This window comes from Podarcis pityusensis (genome assembly GCF_964106645.2).
Source record: "Podarcis pityusensis genome assembly, chromosome: 14".
NCBI lineage: Eukaryota > Metazoa > Chordata > Lepidosauria > Squamata > Lacertidae > Podarcis > Podarcis pityusensis.
Window position 1 is genome coordinate 22,156,438 of NC_138039.1, and position 21,802 is coordinate 22,178,239.

Here is a 21,802-nt window from a genome sequence, read left to right on the forward strand (position 1 = left end):
GCTCAAATCTCTTTAAACACAACTGCTTTGGAACACACCTGCTAAGAGTCAAATACTAAACTGAACACTGATGGGAAAGTATTTCAATTCTTGGCAAATGAAAAGAGCATTAAAAAAAACCATCTTGGGCAGTTTTATGGATGCTTCATGTGGTAAGAAAAGGGGGCATTAACACACACCACAAGGGGTTTCTTTATGGTTCTGGAAATAACCACAGAAAAACCAAAGAAGAACGGCCTTGTAAAAGTTGGCAGTTTACCTACAGGGCTGCCTGTACTCTGAGATTAAGACCATGTTAATAATTCATGTTCTAAGCAGTGCCTGTGGTCAGGTGTCCCCCTCCTTAGGAGACGTTTTGGAGATTTCACAGGTGTTGTCCACACACACTTCCAAGCCTATTTTACAACCTTAAGGGCTAGAAACCTGATTTATCTTGGGATAACTAAATTCTGAACCAATACAAATTTGCATGTTTCCACAAGTGCACCTATGGGCACTTCTATTAAATTTCTGTTGCAGAAGCTTGAATTTTAAACAACTGGTTATGAACAGAAGGACAACATTGCAAGGAGGACACAAAGCCTCTATGCTTGAGATGTTTCTGATACGTGGAATATCTTCGTCACAATTAAACATAATTTAATGCGGAAACACACATCTTTGTAAAGCTCCAAAATGTTGCTACTTGGAACTCTAACCACAGGGATGGGGGATCTCCAGCCAAAAGCAGCCTTCCGAACTTCTCATGACTCCCCCTCCCCTCCACAGGTCACAGACCTCACTGGAATGGGCTTTGACCTGTGATAATAGCTCTTTATTACTTTGATGGAGGGATGAGATGGAAGAGATTCTCTTTGTGTGTGTGTTAGAAACCTCTGGCTTTTGCATGGCTGGAAGGTAGCTTACTGTAGTAAAGGTAAAGGTAAAGGGACCCCTGACCGTTAAGTCCAGTCGTGGACAACCCTGGGGTTGCGGCGCTCATCTCGCTCTATAGGCTGAGGGAGCCGGCGTTTGTCCGCAGACAGTTTTTTTTTGGGTCATGTGGCCAGCATGACTAAGCCGCTTCTGGTGAACCAAAGCAGTGAACGGAAACGCCGTTTGCCTTCCCGCCAGAGTGGTACCTATTTATCTACTTGCACTTTGACGTGCTTTTGAACTGCTAGGTTGGCAGGAGCAGGGACCGAGAAACGGGAGCTCACCCCGTCGCGGGGATTCGAACCGCCGACCTTCTGATCGGCAAGCCCTAGGCTCTGTACAAAGTTTAAATCAAATCTATTGCTCCATTCAATAAGTGGTGAATGGAAAATAGTTCCCCACCCCCCTGCTCTGCCATGACCGTTTCAAGACTCTCACAGTCCAGGGAGTGGTGTCAGTTGAGGCACGGCATGGACACAGGCCTACCGCTGTCCCTGAAGAGGACTGGATAGGTCTGAACTGCACATAGTGTTACATACGCATGAAGCTCCCAACATGTACATGGGAACCGAGAGTGAACATTCTTCCTTTTCTTCTTCTTCTTCTTTTTAAAAAAAGATCAGGGAAATAAGAGTGCCTCTTGAAAAGAAATACCGAACAAAAGAAAAGCACCCCATAAATACCAGTTTTCAAATCCATGGCCAGGGGCACAGAGATGTGATAAAGAAGTCAAGCCCTTCATATGGCATAAATCGTATGTGGGTGGGAGAATTGCAAAAGAAAAAGAGGCGCTCAGAAAATATACCACATAAATAATGGTGCAAACCAGTGATGCAGATGTGGAGAACATCTGGCCAATGTGGCCCACAATGCAATTTACCCCAAATGGCATCCGCTTGTCATACGTGACATCTGGAATGGGGTTGGGAAAGCTGCTTTCTGCAGGGATTGACTGTGCAACTGAGTTTCCCAACGGAGTTCCATGCTTGATGTCTGGAAGCCCCCAGCACAGGGCTCGAAAAGTCCCTTTGCACTGCAGTTCCCAGGCACCTAGTCCACTGCCATAAGATGACTGGCAGCTGTACTGTACCATCTGCTTGTCAAAACTGGCTCACAGAGGTGGGGACCAAAAAGGATCTGGCCCCTGGGGTGAAAAAAAAGCCTCCCCACCACTCCTGCTGTAAAACCTGGGCAGTGGAAAGCATTCCATATGCCGCTCCCACCCCAAAGCCATTGAACTATCAAGACAGAGAGAGAAGGCAAGGCAGAAGGAAGTCCCTTTCGATGTGTGCTGGCAGGAAGGCGGTACAGTGGTACCTCGGGTTAAGTACTTAATTCGTTCCGGAGGTCTGTACTTAACCTGAAACTGTTCTTAACCTGAAGAACCACTTTAGCTAATGGGGCCTCTTGCTGCTGCTGCTGCGCCACCGGAGCACGATTTCTGTTCTCATCCTGAAGCCAAGTTCTTAACCTGAAGCACTATTTCTGGGTTAGCGGAGTCTGTAACCTGAAGCATATGTAACCCGAGGTACCACTGTACTGAGAAAAGGAATTACGAGTTGATAGTGCCAGGTGCATAAACTAGTGTGGGAGTGCCTCCTCTGATCCAGATGTTTAGGGGAGAAAGAGAGCTGTAGTGGGGCACCCCTGCAGGGCTGGCCAGTTTGTGGAAATGGGGACAGAAGCCCAGAGAGTGGAGGGCAGCTTTGGCATCCTCTCAAACTGGGAAGCAGGTCTACTAGTTGATGCTGTCTGTGAGTGCTGCCTAGCACAGCATCAGCAATCAGCTGTCATTCCTGTATTGCAGGGGGCTGTACTAGATGACCTTGGTGTCCCTTCCAACTGTACAATTCTATGAGCCACCGTGGAAATGTGTTTAGAGGGCAAAGAAAGCAGGTGGAATCAGTGGAAATGGCACCACAACAGGATTAAGTTCTCAGTATGAATGTGGTTAACTGACCAGTGTTCCCACCGAGTTTCTGGAATTTACCCAAGTGCAGTTTGAACTACTTGGCTGCAGAGGTTTGACAGTCCTCTATGAATTTCACCACCGCATCTCTTTCGTGCTACAGACACCGCTCTGCATAGTCATTTTATTGCCTATCAGTATGAACCCAGAAACGGCAATGCCTCTGGAGCAGTGCCTTTCATTTTGAGGATTAGATAACTGATGCTGCTCAAAGTTCAAATATGATAAATGGATGACACTTACTCTTATCCCTAAATTAAGGCCAGATTTCAAATGTGGATTAACTGGCAAAATAAAAATAGAAGATTCTGTCTAAACAAAACCTTCAGAAAACTTGCAAGGAGAGTGGAAATCTTCTTCAACGTCCAGGCCATCACTCACTGAAGTAAAATTTTATAGAAAATTTTTATTCAACATACAACATTTTTTTCCAGCAAAAAAAGAAAAAAAAGGCAATATACAGGAAGAATTGTTGCACACCGCAGCTACAGAAACAAAATAAAATATTGGCAGGAGGGAATGGAGGAGGGGGGAAGAAGAGAAAGAATGAGAAATAATCTTGGGCGGGGGAGTGTAAATTGCTGCTTCTATATTTTTACCGCACTCAAAAACTTAGGAGAGACACATGGGGCTGCTTGTAGCTCCAAACTAAAATGGAAAAGCAGTCTGGGGACTGAAATAAAACTACACACAATGAATATTGACATCTGTGAAATTCACTTGCAGACTCACCCTGCCCCCCAGCCGCCCCCCAAAGGAACCCCAAATGTTAAATTGTACATGTTCCTCTGTTAAATATACAATTTGTTTTCTTCCCCCTCCCAAGCCCCACCCCCGTATTTTTTACAAAGTCAACAGCTTACTAAATGCTAGTGAACATGCCCTCAGTGCTAAAAGGCTATTTTGTTTTGTCTTCCTATGTCTTCCCAGATTAACTAAATTAATTATAAAACAGATGCCTTTTCCTTCTTCAGATTCTCTGGGAAGTTGGTACTATGCTTGTAAATCTCACTGCAACCAAGGGATTTTACTCTCAAACCGTTTCTAAAGGGATACAAATACACTGCACCTCCTTCGGGGGGGTTCCCCAACTTCTTCCTTGGCAAAAGGTGATGTGAGAAAAACAAATTTGACTCAAAATCCATTTATTTATAATAATAATAATATTATAATAATAAAAAGAGAAATTCTAGGCTGATTGAAGAGACAAAATCTCCCCCCCCCTCGAATAAGTGCCAACAGTGTACACAATGAAGTAGAGATTGCTATTTATTGATGATGTGAGTTTCTCTTTGCATTTACAAATGCACAAAAATGTCATTTAAAGTATATAACTGAAGGAAATAAATTGGGCGTGAGCCTAACCATAGCGCCAACTAGCTGCAGTGATGGCAGGTACCACGCATTTGGGAAGTGGGGGAGGAAGGAGGGGAGGGCAAGGGAGGGGGAGGTCAGCCAGAAAAGGCTGTCCAGTTAACGTACTACAGACAATATTTCGCCAATGTCAACTGCTCTAACTCAACCCTTTCCTTCTTATGCTGACAATCTCACTTTGTTTACATTTCCCATAAAAACTCTCATTGGCACCCAAGCTTTTATAAAACACCTTCATTTTTGCTCAAAAAGAAAAAAAGAAAAGAAAGGGCAGTCAATAATAGATACAGAGAAGCCAAACTGAACAGCCTCAAAATAAAATTAATAAATCAGCAGCAAATCCTCTTGCTGGAGACTTCCGATCCGAGTGCACGTGTACCAAAAGTCCTACAGTTGTTAAAAAGGTGCGCACACACACACACGCACACACGCACGCACACACACACACACATTGTTGCCCCTTTTGCCTCGAACAAACTGGAGAGGGTAAGTCAGTTATGGATTTTAATAGCTTTTTCAAGGTACGTGTAGCGACTTCTCTTTGGGGCTTTGTTGAAATGGTCAAGCCCTAGCCATGGCCTGGGATGAGACATGTTGCCTGGAAGGGAAGAAGAAGAACAAAGAAGAAAGAAGCGAGAAAGAGGGAGAGGGAGAGACAGAATGAACACACTTTCAGATTGTTTTGTACAAAATTTAGAATGTCAAGAACTGAGGGTGGCATTCAGTGAGTGGTTCTGTCAGTGAGAAGAACTTCCCCTCCCTGTCCTCTCTCCCTGTGCGTGTCCTCCCTGATTCAGCTCTACCAGCAACGGGGGAACCCCCAGAACAGATTTAGGGGGCCCATGGGAAGAAGAGAGAGAGGGGAAGTTCTGTTGCACAGCCAAGTCCTAGCACTAATGGAACAACTTCACTGGATGCTGCACTGAGTAAAGTTGTCACTCTAACGCAGGCTTCCATGACAAAACATATGCTAATATACGGAGTTGGTGGGCTGTGTTCACCTTGGAGGGCAAGACATTGAGCAGGTGAGAGAATAAATGCCACACATGGAAGTCTGCCCCACTGATCTTCAAGGAGCCAAAAAAACATAAACCCCTCCTAGAAGCAAAGTAAATAAATGGACACTCACCAGGTTGGGGCTCAAAATCTTTCAAGTTCACTTCATATTCATCTTCATTTAGATACTGGTGTCGACCCATCATTACAATGGCAAACTTAAACTTCAGAAAGAACAAATAAATAAATAAAAACGTCAGAGCTCAAATGCTAATTTCTCAAGGAGTATTGTTAAGAAAATTATTTTCGTAGACTTCAAAGCCTCCCAGTCTTATGCTTGCATTTTCTTGGCTCTCATCTCTCAACCCAGTCTCCCTTGGAAGGTGGTGGACTCTCTTTCATTGGAGGTTTTTAAGCAGAGGTTGGTGGCCCTCCGTCATGGATGCTTTAGCAGAGATTCCTGCATTGCAGGGAGTTGGACTAGAATCCAACACTTGAGTCCCTTCGAAATCTGTGATTCTAACAAACAGCATGGAAACAGGCCAAAGCTAGTGTTCCCATTTAGTTGTTTACTATCAGCACCCCACACACACACACACCGTAGACAAGTGCCAATTCCCAAGGTGGGCAACCTGGCGACCTCCACTAGCCATGCTGGCGGCTGGGGCTGACAGCAGCTGGAATCCAACAACATCTGGAGGGCACAGGAGGTTCAGCTGTGCTGGGCTTCTTGCCTTTCCCATTGCCAGGACAGTAAAATTTGATCTCCTATTACATTACAAGCAGGATCCCACTATTCTAGCACCAGTGGAGATGGCCCCCTGGTGTTGCCCCTCCTTGTGCCACCATGACTGAGGTGGCTGTCAACTGACTCACACTTTACTTTACCTTGCAGTGCCACTGCGTTTCCTAGCGGAGCCCAGTGGCTGCTTGGATTGAGGCATTCACTATCTTTAATGTCCCGTAATACAATGTCGTGGAGCCCCCCCGGCAGAATTATGGGGAATTAAGATAGAGGTGATACAGGCCTGATGGGAAGTGTTTGGTGGGGTTAATTTTGGAGGGGGGCTCGCTCAGTGGTTCTCACCATCTGTGCAGGGACTGGCAGGGGGTGGGGAGGCCGGGCTCTACCAGCTATTGATATATGCAAGATATAATAATGATGATGATGATGATAATACTACAGTCATACGTTGGAAGTCGAATGGAATCCGTTCCAGAATTCCGTTTGATTTCCAAAATGTTTGGAAACCAAACTCGGCTTCTGATTGGCTGAAGGAAGCTCCTGCAACCAATCGGAAGCCCTGTTGGACGTCTGGCTTCCAAAAATAGTTCGCAAACTGGAACACTCACTTCCGGGTTTGCGGTGTTCGGGAGCCAAAATGTTTGAGAACTAAGCTGTTTGAAAACCAAGGTACAACTGTAGTAGTAGTAATAATACAGTGGTATCTCGGGTTAAGTACTGAATTCGTTCCGCTGGTCTGTTCTTAACCTGAGGCACCACTTTAGCTAATGGGGTCTCCCGCTGCTGCTGCACCACCACTGCAAAATTTCTGTTCTCATCCTGAAGCAAAGTTCTTAACCCGAGGTACTATTTCTGGGTTAGCGGAGTCTGTAACCTGAAGCGTATGTAACCTGAAGCATATGTAACCCGAGGTACCACTGTAATAATAATAATAATAATAATAATAATAATAATAATACCCTGCCCATCTGGCTAGCTTTCCCCAGTCACTCTGGGTGGCTTCCAGCACAATATAAAAACATAATAAAATGTCAAACATTAACAACTTCCATAAAGGTGGTTCCAATACACAGATGCTGATGCCAGACCGGGCAGGACTTCCTAAAATCCCACCCTCAAATCGCAGAGCATCAAAATATGCAGAGAGCGACTTCCTGTGTGGGGACGCAGGGGGAAGAGGAGCACTTGCAGAATTATAAGAGACATTCATGTTGGCAGGGCTAAAAGACGCAGGTCCCTTCAGAAGCTATGCTATGCTGAGCAAAATCTTCCTGAGTGATCTGCTGAGGCAATACCTTTTCAAATTCCTTCTCCTGGATGTCCAGCACTGTCTGAATCCTCTTCATCACCTCTCGAAAGTGTTCACCCTAGGCAGAAAAGCACAACCCCAGAAGTGCAAAAAAATCAATGCCCAAGTTCTGAAACCTATGTGGCTAAAGATGCCACTGAACATGTACTAAAATGTACTTAGCCAAACTTGGGTATCAGCGAACCTCTAAATACAGACAAAAGGAACTAGATGACCAATTTATGTAAGGCCACCCAAATCACAGAAGCTGAATAAAATATGCATACAAGAAACAATGACCGCAGGTGACTATTGCTACTCCTGGATAATCCACGATTTAATGCAACAAACTTTCCCTTCTAGCAACACCAGTCTTCTCCAATGTGGTGCCCTGCAGCAAACCAGGATGGCACAACATTGGTGAAGGCTACCAGAAACCACCTGTGTTGCAATAGTACATAGTTAAGAGAAACAGGACTCTCACCTGGTGTATCCTTAGCAAGAAAGGAGTGCCAAACGTCCCAAAAACCTCTTTCTGGAAATGAGCCACTGTGATGAGCATCTCATTCTCCTTATCTAGATCTACCTGGTCCAGGGGGATTTCCTGCATTCAAAGACAGCAGCACACATTGCGCATCAGGCAGATGCACCACCAGAAACAAAAGAAGACACAACACCAGAAATGGAAACTGAGTTTTTAAAAAATGAAACTCATGAAATAATGAAAGCCACAGCAGCAGCACAATTTATTCAATATTCTCTTTGTGTCTAGAGATGAATTGGGCCCTGATAAGGAGACTTCCTGGTTCCTCTTCATTGGGGTAGGAATAAGTAAGCCCCACCCACCTGCAACTTAGCTGGGGAAGGTTGCTGCAAATGCTAATGAGGTAGAATGGCCACCATCCATTGTTGCTATTTATTTGTTTTTTTATTTAGAAAGATTTATAAAATGCTTAACCAAACGTGGTGTTAACATAATGAAATTGGGCACAAAACACAGCTAAAATAAAATAAAATTTAAAACAGAGACAGAGAGAGAGAGAGAGAAAATGGAGCAGAAATTTAAAAATGGACATAGTTAACTAAACTAACTTAGAATCCTGCTCTAGACACATTATGTCTGCCAATGGCCTCAATAACGAAAACTTGGAGCTGTTAACTATGATAGTTCAAATATTCACATTTCACACCACACTGACCTCTATTCGAAACGTTCGACTTGTTGCTGGTGATAAACACTCTAACAATTCATCTTCCTGATGGACACCAATTATTTTGTAACTTACAATTTCTAGCAGCCTTAACAAGAGAAGAGAAATAGATTAAGTAAAAACACTAAGTATTAGGGTTAGTGGTCTATATAAACCAACAGCGTCATGGGACAAATTTCCTTTTGCACTGACTGGGCTTGTGCAAAAGCAGCTCCCAGTAGATGGTACCCAATGTCTTAAGTGGAGTAGACATAGAGTTCTGCTGAGCTAATTATCTGGCCCTCCAGATGTTGCTAAACAACATCTCCCATCAACCCCTGCCAGCTTCGGTCTCAAGACCGATGGGAGTTGTAGTCCAACAACATATGGAGGACCAAAAGTTTCCCACTTCTTTAGGGAGTTTTGGTTAATGTCTGATGCTGGAGATACTTTATTTGACATTTGGAATGTTATTAGGTGAACTGTGGAAGAATTCATTCAAGAATATGGGAAAGCATTCCAGGTTTACAACAAAATAAAGATTCTGTTTTGTAAAGATGTTTAGGTACACCAGTGCTTTTTTCTAAAAAAAACTGTTTAGGAGTACTCTCATTTCCCTACTCATATTGAAATAATGTCCCTCAATGAGGCCAAACTTAGATTCACAAAATGTTTAGGGGTATGCGTACCCCTGCATCCCCCCCCCCAAAAAAAGCACTGAGGTACACACATAAGCCTTACTTATGTGTACAGCAGTCGCAAAGGGAAAAGGGATTATGGCTGGCCTTCTCACCCAGTCCATACATTGCAACCCTGTGCTGTTCCTGCCCTCCCCTCGTCCAAAGAACTCCCTATATGCACAAGCAGGTAACTGGTGTCCAGGGCAGGACTAGTGCAGCGATCTGTTTGGAGCAGGCTGAGAAGTGTAGCTTCTTTATTGAACTACCTTCATAAGAGTGACATTCATTAAGGGCTACCCACACATCCCTCTCAAGAAGTGATATGAAAGTAAATGAACAAGCACTTGCCTTAATTTCCCTGAACCTCTCTCAGCAAGTTCTACAGCTTTTTTACATTCGTCTAATAAGTCCCGTACACACCCATGCTTGTCTGGATATAGTGTTATTTCCTAAACAAACATTAAAGGGGGGGGGGGGAGAGAGAAGGGAATCAGTCAAGAAATAAAATGCTATGGGAAACACGAGGAAATGAAGCATAGAACATAAAAAGTTCTTGTTGCTACAGGCAAGGGCCAAGACCTGCCCAGGGACTCCCCTGAACCAAAATGAATGAGCACATCTGTTTCCATGACTTTCAACATGGGGCTTGCAACATAGGCAACTTCCCTTCAAAACACGTACAGCTTGTCTATTAATTACACCCTTTATGCGATACATAATGGACAAATTGCAACCCTGTTGTGCAATTACTCAGGTAGAAGTTCACATAGGGAAACCACAATTTTATGGCACTGAGTAATGACATGAAAGATCAATACTTTAGACAGAAAAAAACTCATTTTCAGTTTTGGAAATATCAAGGCATTGTATTTTTGCATTATGAGAAAAAGGGATGTCAGAATTGAAATTTTGTAACTTACCAATATTTTGCAATCACTGCCTCACAGGAAACAATTGTGGGGCAAATTTTAATCTGCGAATGCATTTAAACTAATCGTCCAATCCTACTTCTTTGATTGCAGGCTAGGTTCGATATTTTCAAGGAAAACCACTTACCTCTTCTCTAAACTGGCTGTTTAACCATATGCACTTAAAACTTCTCCTGTTTTCAAAGTCTGTGATTTTCATTTTAAGCTAGGGAGGAGAGAGGGGGGAAAGAAATGTTGTCATTATGCAGGTGAACCAAAGAATCTTCCTCCATATATGGACAAGGAAGTCTCCTACCTGCTGATAGTAAAGTTTCTTGGGCTGTCTAGGCTTGAAGAACTGCAGGAGATCTCTTAAAGTTCCATCATAATTATGTCTAAGAGGGTTACCTGGGCCATCTCTATAACTGAACAAGGAAGCCAGGAAAGAAGATTTTTGAAACACAAAGTTAGTTCAGTGCTCACAATCTGTACAGTTGGGCGACACAACTGAGAAAACCCCTACCCTACCCCAGTCACTATCCACTAAACTTTAGATAGCCATAAGGCCCAGAAGAGGGCCTCTAATGAGAAACGAAGGGCTTAGGCAGGCTCATATTCATCTGCAGAGAATTTCTTGGACCATCATCTTAAGACTGACATATTACTGTCAGTGCTGCTACTATAACTTTTACCATATTGACTATAAAACTTGAGGAAGAGTTAAAAGCTGCATCACTGTTTTGTGTTTTAATTGATGCAATTATGATACTGTGCTTTGTCCCAAGCTTTTAGTCTGTGCAAGGTTCCCTCTCATTATGTTCTTTCTATATATGACAAAACTGGGAGATTTGGGGGAGAGGGCACAGAACTAGGTTACTCTAGGGCAGTGTTTCCTAATTTTTTCTCAACCATGCCCCCCTTCCGAACTTTTTTCCTTCTTGTGCCCCACCACCACCATCCTACCAGAAAGGAACTGCCTCTGGAAAACAGAGACACTTGGAGGGTCTGCAAAAGGCGCACAGGGATTTCTGTATATATGGGAGAATTTTAAAAAGCAAGTGGTCCTCACTAACCTAGTGCAAAATGATCTTGTCATCTGGAGGAGCCCTGGCTCCTTTACCTGGAAGTAAGGAGCGCCGCAACTCCAGAGTCGGTCATGACTGGACCTAATGGTCAGGGGTCCCTTTACCTTTACCTGTTAAGGCCCACTGAACTCAGTGCAGCTTTCTTCTGAGTAAAAAGGGAACCCTGACCGTTAGGTCTAGTCGTGGCCGACTCTGGGGTTGTGGCACTCATCTCGCTTTACTGGCCGAGGGAGCCGGCGTACAGCTTCCGGGTCATGTGGCCAGCATGACTAAGCCGCTTCTGTCGAACCAGAGCAGTGTACGGAAACGCCGTTTACTTCCCCGCTGGAGCGGTACCTATTTATCTACTTGCACTTTGACGTGCTTTCGAACTGCTAGGTTGGCAGGAGCAGGGACCGAGCAACGGGAGCTCACCCCATCGCGGGGATTCGAGCCGCCGGCCTTCTGATAGGCAAGTCCTAGGCTCTGTGGTTTAACCCACAGCGCCACCCACGTCCCTTTCTTCTGAGTAGGCACTTAGTTATTTACTAGATGAAAGTCAGCAGTACCAGACGACCCTGCTTGGCTAGGCACTGGGGTGGATTTCACCCCGCGCCTTGCAGAGCCAGGCAGATGCTGCCGACGGGCCCTGCACCCCTCGGCAGCATCCAAAGGCCCTGATCTGCTAGGCACTGGGGTGGATTGAACCCCGCGCCTTATGGAGTCACGCACAGGCTGCCAACTAGCACAGCACTGCACTGGCGGCAGCTACAAGCAGTGGTCAAAAACAGGAGCTTCAGCGATTCCCCTCTTACACTAGAAACAAACCAGGACACGCATGTGGCAAAAAGAAGTGCTAGACTGCCCTCTAGTGGGTTGCCCCCTTAGCTGCTTGTGATTGGCCAAGCAGATAGCCAGCCAATCAGGATTTTTTTAATTTAAAAAATGATTCCCCCCCCCTTTCTTCTCACTTCCCTCTGTGGCCTCAAGTTGAAGTAGCTTCAAGTTAAGTATTTTCTGGTTGAGCTCCGCGACGACCCAGAAGTAACGGAGCATGTTATTTCCGGGTTTCACCTCTCATGCATGCGCAGGCGCTCAAAAATGGCATCGTGCGCATGCGCAGAAGCGGTGAAACGCGACCCGCGCAGGCGCGTGTTACGTTTACTTCAGGATGCGAACGGGGCTCCGGAATGGATCCCGTTCATATCCAGAGGTACCACTGTACTGTGCTAAAACTGCATAAAAGGCACTACAGCTGAAATATTAATTCAGATGATTGCTTCTTACCCTTGGGACTTGAAAAACTGTAGTAGCATAGGGTCTGTATTCAGCCTTTGGGCGACTGTCTTTGCAACCTAGGAAAATAAATGTTTTAAAAAATCAGAATAGAAAGAAGCCCAGTATTTGGTAAAGGTAAGACAGTGAATTTGAGATTACACTCGGAACAGTCCACAATGCTTAGGTTTTCTCACTTTTGTCTGAAAGATACTTGCTGCTAATGAGCATTGGAGCCCTTTTAGTACAAGACGGGGCTCATGGTTTGCTTTAATTTTAAGTAAGAACAAAGTTACAGTACACGTGCAGGAGAGAACAAAGTGGAAGAGGTGACTATAACATGTCAAGTTGGAGAAGGGTGGTGCACTGTCAGAATACCCCACCTGGTACACTGAGCTAAATGAAGCAACGGTCTGGCCTGGTTTAAAGCAAGTTTCATATGTCTCATTCCAGAAATATTTTATGTGACTACCACAATCTGGAATAAAGGGGCATTATTTTCAAAGACGTTCGCCAATCTGATGGTTTTGCACCTAATTTCATTGATGGAAATGTAAGGGAGTATATTTAATACAGTAAACCCGCAACTTACGCACATTTCACTTATGCACATTCAGCTTTATGCGCTCGGCAAAAAAAAAAAGTGTGTGTGTGTGTGTGTATGGCAGAAAAGAGGCAGAAAGGAGGGAGGCTTCCAGGAAAAAAGGCTCTGGCAATCCCACCCACTAGGGAACCCAATGTTTTTTGACTATACACGGTTTTAGCTTTAGGCAAGTTCCCCAAAGATAACCCCTGTGTAAGTTGGGGGCTTACTGTACCTGAAAATAATTCATTCTGTTGGATAATGTGACAACAAAACCGGGATCATTGGGGATGGTCTTGTCACAGAAGATGACATCAACTCGGTGGTAAAGGTCTCTGAAGTACTCTTTTGCTGTTGGTAGCTCACTGCTATCGTTCTCAGGGTCATCCCTGTTAACAAAAAAGATCGCAGCTGGTTTAACTACACAAAGGTTGTTTAAAAGCTCAGATGACGCAGGAAGTCTTTAAAACCTTGAAGCTTTTTGCATGGCCTTCAGAAATAATCCAAAGCAGCTGAATAGATCTGGGCTGCATAAAGGGAGTTTCTAGACAAAACACAGACAGGTCTTTTGGGGCCATTCCCTAGCCTTGCCTGGGGGTTCCATAAACTCATCCCCAGTGTCCTTTACCTATTATTCAGAATAGCTGTTTACACAACCCACTAAGGAAGATAATAACACAATAAAATTCAAACCCATAACAATGAATCGCACATTTATTAAAAATCCAGTTTGAAACTATTTAGTTTAATTAATTCAACAAAATTTATGAACTTGATCCAGAGATGATATTGCATGAAAAGCATCTTTACACATTCTTACTAATGAAAACATAAGTGTGAAGAAAATTAGCTTAAAATATTTATATATAACCTCTTACCAAATATGCACAAACCTCCACCTACTGTAACTAATTTATAGGAAAATCAATAGCTATTACCAATAATTGGCCAACTTGTGACTTGTGACAACTCAGAATAATAAATGCAAACAAACAAACATGACCAAAGGAAATCATTTTGAATGCGATTAAGAGCAGCAAGTTTAAGCATGAAGCGAGGAAGCTGTTTGCTCTAGGCTCTAGACTGGTCAATCATAAATAAACAATCCACACACTTGGAGGGACCCAACTTCAACACCCCCTGCTGCCCCCCATGACTCTTAGTGCCCCCCTCAGGTAATCCCACCGCCTGCCTGGGGAAAGACCTGCCCACTTTGGGAACCACTGATCTATATGAACATACATGAGCCTATTCCTCTAGGAAACAGGGGGTTGACACAGTGCTCCCTCCAAATAAACCATTTATGGTGAAAATTACATCATCTATGTGACAAATGAAAACAGAGTCTTTGTAGGTTCAAACCAGCATTGGGAACCTTATGTCAAGGATTGCATTCCACAAACCAGGGCGAGTGAGGCCAGAATCAGCAGTGGGTAGTACTGGAGCTGATGGTGAGCCACATATTTTCCTTTTTTGCTACCCGTTTCTCTCCCCACTTTATTCTCTTCCATCTTTCTTCCAGCTGCCCCCAAACCTGCCAAAGCCACACTCCCCTGCCCTGAACACAACAATAATCAAATTTGCCTGGGAGATTTCTCCACTTTAGCCTATCTAGGACAGGTAGGTGCAGGGACAAGGAGGGGTTGGTAGTTCCTGACCACTGGTTCAAGCTATCAAGCAGACTTCTATACCGATTCTATTTTTAAAAAAGCACTGCAAAGCTTGTGTGGTGAATGATTGTAGTAAGCCTCAGTGATAACCTACTTTTGAAACACAATGATGTCACCATCCATGAGTTCATCAAGAGCTTTGTCAAGGGAAACATCATAGTCCTGAATTCTCTCCGTTAAATTCGGCTTAACTTCCTGAGGCAAAAAGGAAAGAGATATCACAAGACAGTTATCATCAAGGAGGAACAAATTTCCTTCCAATCCAAATTTTAAAATGTTGTGTTGTTTCCATTCATACATACACAGTGTACTGTGACAGCAGCCACAAGGAGAGGTATCAATAGTACACACACCAAACACTCCAAAGACAAAGTGCAGACAATGACATCTCAGCTTCATAAGCCAAAACATGAAGCATCATTTTGATTACACACAGACCTTTTACACAAGAGAAGAAGCAAACCAGGAAGGTTCATTAATTTCAATGGGTCTACTCTGAGCAGTAGGCGGGATTCACCTAATGATGTTTATAATAGAGCAACACTGGATTCCACAAAGTATTTTTAAGCTGGGTGAAATTTATTATTCAAATAGTGTATTTTAGGGGGGGTATAATCACATTATTGACACTAGGGAACAATTTTGTAACAGTCTGAAACTGTGTAGTTTTTGTTAGATGTGAGCTTTTCATTTTAAAGAAAGTAATTTTACAGAAATTCAATTTTTCAAGAAATTCCTTAGTTCAGGTTGCATTGTGTCTATCTTGCCATCATGGAATTTTGAGACTCCTTTGTTGTAATGATACACAGTACTTCAGCAAAAGTTTCTAAACGAACAAGCATAACATTGTGACCTAGCTTAAGGAATAGTAAGTGATTCAAACCTCATAGAGGATAAGATTAGATTCTTGGGGAAATCCTGCTCTTTCACACATAACCGGCAGCAAGTCACCTTTAAGGAAAAGAAAGAAAGAGTATTTACCATTTCCTACTCCAAATTTGGGAGGGGACAGACATTTCTTACAACATCCTGCTTTTTAAACATTCCATCTTCAAGTTTATAACACAACAAAGATAAAATGATGAAGCTACTCAACCAGCTGAGTTCAGGTAGGCTGTAGCACTAACATATGTAGTTTCACAGCATTTTGCAACTAGAACCTTGCGGACTTACGTATTTTGCAGGATATAGGTGTGTAGATATGTCCACAATAATTCAAACTCCGTGTCTTTGGATCATACATCTTCAGGAACAGCATTACATCATCTACAAATTGAGAAACAAAAGTTTGTAGCAGAAGAAAGCCTCCGTTTGAGGACAAGTTACTTTTGTGCAGGTTAAGGAACACTTTCTTTAAATCAAGAAGAGGGGAAATGGTATGGATACTTCGTTATCCAATGAAGTAGTTCCATTAGCACAGGGGTGGACAACCTCTAGCCCAAGGGCCAAATATGGTCCTTCAGGCCCCACCCCTCACTGGTTTTACTTTTCAGCCAAAATGGTTTGCCCAGTTGGAATGAGTCCTTAAACTCTGATAATACCATTTTTCTCTGAATGGACGATAGAGAGGGGTGTGTACCTGCAGAAATGAACCTACTGTACACAAAGGTAAAATTTACATTCACTCTTCCACCCAGGTGCACCAGGCCCATTGGCAGACCAATTCTGCGTTACAAAGACGTCTGCAAATATGACATGAAGGCTGGCAATATCTACCCTGCCGTGTGGGAATCCCTTGGAGATGACTGCAGACAGTGCCTGGAGACAGACAGACAGTTCGTGCATCCGTACCAGTGACCACAGGAGGAATGACCACTAGGAGGAGAGCAGAGAGAAGAAACGCCATGGTACTTCTGCAGCAGCACAACCGGACACCTTCACATGCCCCAGCTGCAACAAAACATGTCTCTCCCACATCAGTGTCTACAGCCACAGCAGGCGCTGTAACCTTCCAACAGTTTGACTTCACCCCCCAAAGGTGCACTCCTCCGTTGTCTCCAGAAACAGACACATGCCAACCATGGCCCTCAGAAGGTTGTCCAGAAGGGAATGTGGTCCTCAGACTGAAAAAAAAGGTTCCACATCCTTGCCTTAGTGCAACAGAACTCTTCCCTTTCCTTTCTCCATGCCCTACCAAATCTGTTCTGGAGGGTTGGGGAGAATCACAAAACAGATTTAGAAAGGGGCACAGGATGATGAGAGGGTTGGGAGGATGGGCAGTTCTGTTGCACAGCCAGAAGTCCTTGAGATAATAGAACTACTTCATTGAACACTATCCTAAGCATAAAAGAGTTTTTATTATCAGGCTCTTATCTACCTAAAGAGATTTCTAAAATGCAAATTTGCAGTCTGTGCTGTAATTTCAAAGTGACAGCTATTTATTCACTCTCAGAACAACTTTGTGTCACCTGAAAACTTGTACACTCCACTTCCAAGCAAAATGGATACAAAAGTCATAAGCTTCTGTACATTCCAATGGCTGGGATCCAAATGGCTTGGGTATTCCTAGTGGAATTTTTGACTTCTTCGCCTTGAATGAAAGATTCCCAGAGCATAATGGACACTACATGCGAAACTTCCCTCAGGTTTAAAAGAAGCTTGCCATGTGGTACAGGGAACTGCTATTTTGCGGGGAGAGGGGAATGATTTTCTCGGTGATAACAAACACACACAAAATAACTTGGATATGTGGGAAGTTAGCCACAAGGATCTTAGGAATCAGGTCAACATCTTAAACGTATGCTTACGGTCTTTGTCAAACTTGGGTAATGTTGCTCCTGTAGCAGCCATTTCTGGATCTACAGTTTCTAGGAATATTGTCCATGGGTTTTCATTGTCACTGAGCTCAATCATCTGTGAATTTAAGGAAAGACACCAGATTGGGGTGGGGAGGGGAAGAGGTCACACTGTGAAGAAATGCTTTATTCAGTATATATTTGTTATGGTGGCATCAGGTTGTTTGAAAGTGTGAAATACTGCTGTGGACTACTTAGAGGAGGGGCGAGATAAAAAGATGACAAACAAACATGCCTACATCAGCCGCACAGCTGCTTAGAGAAAATAATAATAATTTTTGGACAAATAGGTTGCCGGAGTCATTGATCAAGGTGCCCTGAAATATAGAGATGTGACAAGAGCCTGGCTGCTGGATCAGGCCAATGGCCTATCTAGTCTACCACCTTGGTCTCACAGTGGCCAAACGGATACTTATGGGAAGTGTGCAATCACACACCCCTTCTCATGCCACAACTCTCTTCCAACTAACATTCCCAGCAACTGGTACAGAGGAATCCCCACTTATACCGAGGTTCTATACCAGGATGTGCATGAGTAGGGATTCCCCTGTTCTGCCCCCGCCTCTTTTTGGCTTTAAATATGGTGCGTCTGTCAGTGGGAGTGCGCGTGCTGATCACACACAAGTGGGGAGGCCCTGCCTGTATTCACAGGCATATTGCCTCCCGCGGTGGAGATAGAACAAAGTCAATGTGGCTAGTAACTTTTAATCTGTGAAGTTATCTAACCCCCTTTCAAAGCTATAGAAGTTGTCGCCATTCACTACATCCATCTAAAGGGGCAGTGATAAAGCATTTTCCTAGTGAAGTACATCTCTACAATGAGATCCATGTTTTGGCTCTGTTTAGATCCTGCTGAGTATCCACCTCTACCCTCACCCCTATATGAGAATGCACTGAGGCAAGGATAGGTGTTCTAACATTTCAAAACAAGTCATGCCTTTCTGGCATCTGAACAGCAATCTTGCCAACCTCCAGATGAGACAATTCCTTACATCCCATTCTACTGAAGTTCTGGAAACGCTGCCCTATTATCAAGAGGTTATAAAATGATTATTAACTTTCTAGAGGACCCGAGTTACAAAAGAATTAAACATTCAACCAGGACTTCACTGACATGTATTAAGAAAAAGAATCTCTTATTTCACTGGTGCATGTTTTACTGCTCAATGCATAAGTGCTACAACAAAATTTAGAATTAACATTCCCTCTACCACGGCACACTCACAGTTTTATTGCCATCAGCTTCGTTGTCTAACATGGCTGGCCTTTTTGTCCCATTACTTCGGGCTTGCATTGGCCACAACCGTATTTGATCTTGTGGAAAGCCCTACAAAGGTGATGGTGGGGGGTGACATTTAGAAAGAGGTCAGTCATTACAGAATTACAAACGGTTCCATAAAAAGTAACACAACTGATTGGCTAAGGTCTCTCACAGAAAGCTCACCATTGTTTGAGACAGGTTTTGAACGAATTCTGCTAGTGTTGAATTTTTCAGCACTTTGAACACAGTGTATTTCACTTTTTCTTCATCATACATGTCGTTGCCTTGATGGCCACAGAACTGGTCCTCTGTTACTATCTGAAATTACAAAACATGATTTGTTATTGAAATCGCCAAGCAATTGCAGGAGTTCACAACTGAAGCTTAGCCTCTTTGCTTCAAGGCCTTACCACGCCACAGGATTGAGGAACCTTTTGGTGCTCCAGATGTAGCTCAGCTACAAGTCCTATCGTCCCTTCCTGAGGCTGATGGGAGTTGCAGAGCTGAACGTTTGGAGGGCCAAAGTTTCTCCACACCTGACTTATAGGATCATGGCATGCCCCCGACCCATGTAAATCCCAGTGTGAGGATCCTAGCAGTAGCACAAAAGGACCAGGTTTCCCTATGCCAACATTAATACCCAGTTTGGGTTCCAGCATCACAGCTGTGCTCATGTGTTTTCAATGACTTCTGCTTAGTACAGAAGGCTCAAGCAAGGGGCTCTTACACTGCTCAGTAAGAATATCCTGCAGTCTAACATTCCTATGGCTATATGCGGTGAAGGCCAGCCCACAAAGTGGTTATTTCTTGTAGCAAGCATAAGGATTCCTGCCAAGGCAGTTCTGCTGAAATTTTCAGGCATCCTACAATTGTAACAGTGCAAGCTAGTGTACAAACATCTGCAGTGAAAACTGGGGTACTACTGTGGTTCGAAGCATGAACTGTGACTTAGAGGTCCCTGGCTGACATCTAAGCTCTTATAGGCAAGTCACTCTCTTTCAGCCGCAGCTCCACATACGTAAGATAGAGTAATAATGTTAACTTATATTAATAAAAATTATCACAAGGAATTGAGAGGGAATCTATATACATTGTTTTGGGAACTTGGAAAAAGAGTGTCATGTACAATTAGCCATTATAAATGGCAAGTACACAAAACAGGTGATGTTCTTGGCCATGCCACAATTTAAACCCAACCATACTGGTCAGTTTGGAGCAGAAGGTGGCATTCGTTGCTAGTCCTACTCAGAGCGTACCCACTGAAATTAATGGACAATACTAACTGAGGTTCATTCATTTCAATGGTTCTACTCTTTGAGGATAACTGAGTTGGACACAGTTTCTTATTCATTATAAAGCACTTAATGCCAAAATAGGATTCTAAGTGGTTATCAGCACAAGACACCAGGTAGCTGAGTGCTGGACTTTGACTGGAGAGGTTCAGGTTTAAACACCATGAAGCTGACCTTGGGCTGCTTTCGTTCAGACTAACCTAACTCACATCCATATACAGTGGGATACAAATGTGAACATTATCAACAAATAATGCAAAAGGAACTGGTATGTATTTCCAGGCAAAGGATCCTGGGGTGGCAAAGCTTACCTGTACTTGCATGTAGAGGTGGGCTTCTTGCCTCTCCTTTCTCTTTTGAGCCTCTATTCTTTTTTCTTCTTGCAGCCGTTCTACTAGTTGCTGAGGAATATCATGATCAGTGACTGCTTGCAAAACCTCACCTAGAACATACGAAGTGTGACAATTATTGCGCCTTTTCAAATACTGTCATCCAAACAAAAGCAGCAAGCACGATGAAAACCCTGATTTTTTGATATGTAATATTCATGCAAACACTATCCTTCCTGCACCCCAGCTCAACCAATCATCATTGGTTTGCATGCATACAGACTTGGGAGTTTAATTGTGAGTGTCTGCTGTATATTTTGAAAGAAGATCCCTGGTGCTACCCAGAAGTGAAGAAAAGATACGTACTTAATTTTGACTCCCTGATATAAACCAACATATATGCATTGGTACAGTGCCGTACAGATAGGTCATCATCGTGGCCTCCATAGTTATGCTCAATTGCTTCTTCTTTTGTACATCTAGATACAACGTCATCATCAAATTTACACCACTGTAAAGGAAAACAAACAAACAAACAACATTTGACAGAGTTAAGCATCATATGTATAATCTAACCTAAAATGTCTTTAAAAATTGCATATCTATCTCCTTGGAAGAACATGATAATGGTTTGGATGCAATATTAAAAACTGATAGTACAAAAAATGAACTATTCAAATAGTCATTCAAATTACAAAACTTTCCTGAAACCTCAGTCAACCTTAAGCCTTAATTAAGAGAAATCAGCTTATATGTGACGTGGTCCAATCAAGAGAGCTGGCCTTGCTTCTGTCGGGCAGTAAAGTCTCCTTCCTAGCTTAAGTTTCCCACTTTTAAAATGGTAAATGTGGCATACCTCACAGAACTGGTCAAATGGAAAACCAAAACAGTTAAAGTTTTCTTTCAATGAGAAATATAAGTTAGTGTGCCATCTTACATCAAAAGCCATCATTGTTTTCTCCAAAGCACTAAGCTGCAATTTCCCCCCAAACCACCCCCAGAAGCATAGCTTTAAGTTGAATTTAATGAAGCAGAAGAGAAATATAACTTGAGATTCTAAAAACACAAATTTAAGTAGCGTTTCTTTCACTGTGGTTCTTCAACTGATACACAGAACGCAGGTGGGTGATATGAAGTCTAAAAAATGCTAGGCTGGGCTTCCTTTAGCTGACTTGCTGGTACATAAATATGCCTTCAAGATTAACTTCATATTGCAACAAGCATAACCCTGGTCCTCCTCTCAGCTTACTGCAATCAAATGCTACCAATGTGCAGTTAGTTATCTTAAAGAGAAAATGGGGGGACTTGTGGCTCCAGATGTTGTTGGACTCCAACTCCTATAAGCTTCAGTTATCAGGGATGATGGGAGTTGGAGTCCGGTTGTATCTGGAGAGAAGTAGGTTCCCCATTCCTGCCCTAAAGCTCCAGATCAGTCTTATTTCTATATTAGTCATAGGCCGTATCAGAA

General features: G+C 43.3%; 1 protein-coding gene across 6 annotated transcripts in view; it reads right to left on the reverse strand.

Moving 5' to 3' along the window:
* Positions 1-3,270: 3,270 nt before the first annotated feature.
* USP7 (ubiquitin specific peptidase 7) overlaps positions 3,271-21,802 on the reverse strand; it is an 81,215-nt gene continuing 62,683 nt past the window's right edge. For 5 of the 6 annotated variants that reach the window (XM_080981475.1, XM_080981476.1, XM_080981474.1 and 2 more), the window contains 19 exons: positions 20,701-20,845; positions 20,317-20,447; positions 18,897-19,031; positions 18,678-18,779; positions 17,405-17,510; positions 16,374-16,472; positions 15,831-15,923; positions 15,541-15,608; positions 14,752-14,852; positions 13,223-13,376; positions 12,417-12,484; positions 10,382-10,490; positions 10,214-10,291; positions 9,506-9,606; positions 8,487-8,586; positions 7,772-7,891; positions 7,295-7,366; positions 5,388-5,478; positions 3,271-4,856 (listed from right to left, as the gene is read on the reverse strand). In XM_080981475.1, the coding sequence (XP_080837601.1) occupies positions 4,750-4,856; positions 5,388-5,478; positions 7,295-7,366; positions 7,772-7,891; positions 8,487-8,586; positions 9,506-9,606; positions 10,214-10,291; positions 10,382-10,490; positions 12,417-12,484; positions 13,223-13,376; positions 14,752-14,852; positions 15,541-15,608; positions 15,831-15,923; positions 16,374-16,472; positions 17,405-17,510; positions 18,678-18,779; positions 18,897-19,031; positions 20,317-20,447; positions 20,701-20,845 (1,980 nt within the window). In that variant the 3' untranslated portion in view covers positions 3,271-4,749. The remainder of the gene's footprint in view (positions 4,857-5,387; positions 5,479-7,294; positions 7,367-7,771; positions 7,892-8,486; positions 8,587-9,505; positions 9,607-10,213; positions 10,292-10,381; positions 10,491-12,416; positions 12,485-13,222; positions 13,377-14,751; positions 14,853-15,540; positions 15,609-15,830; positions 15,924-16,373; positions 16,473-17,404; positions 17,511-18,677; positions 18,780-18,896; positions 19,032-20,316; positions 20,448-20,700; positions 20,846-21,802) is intronic. The other variant, XM_080981479.1, reaches the window with a different exon arrangement.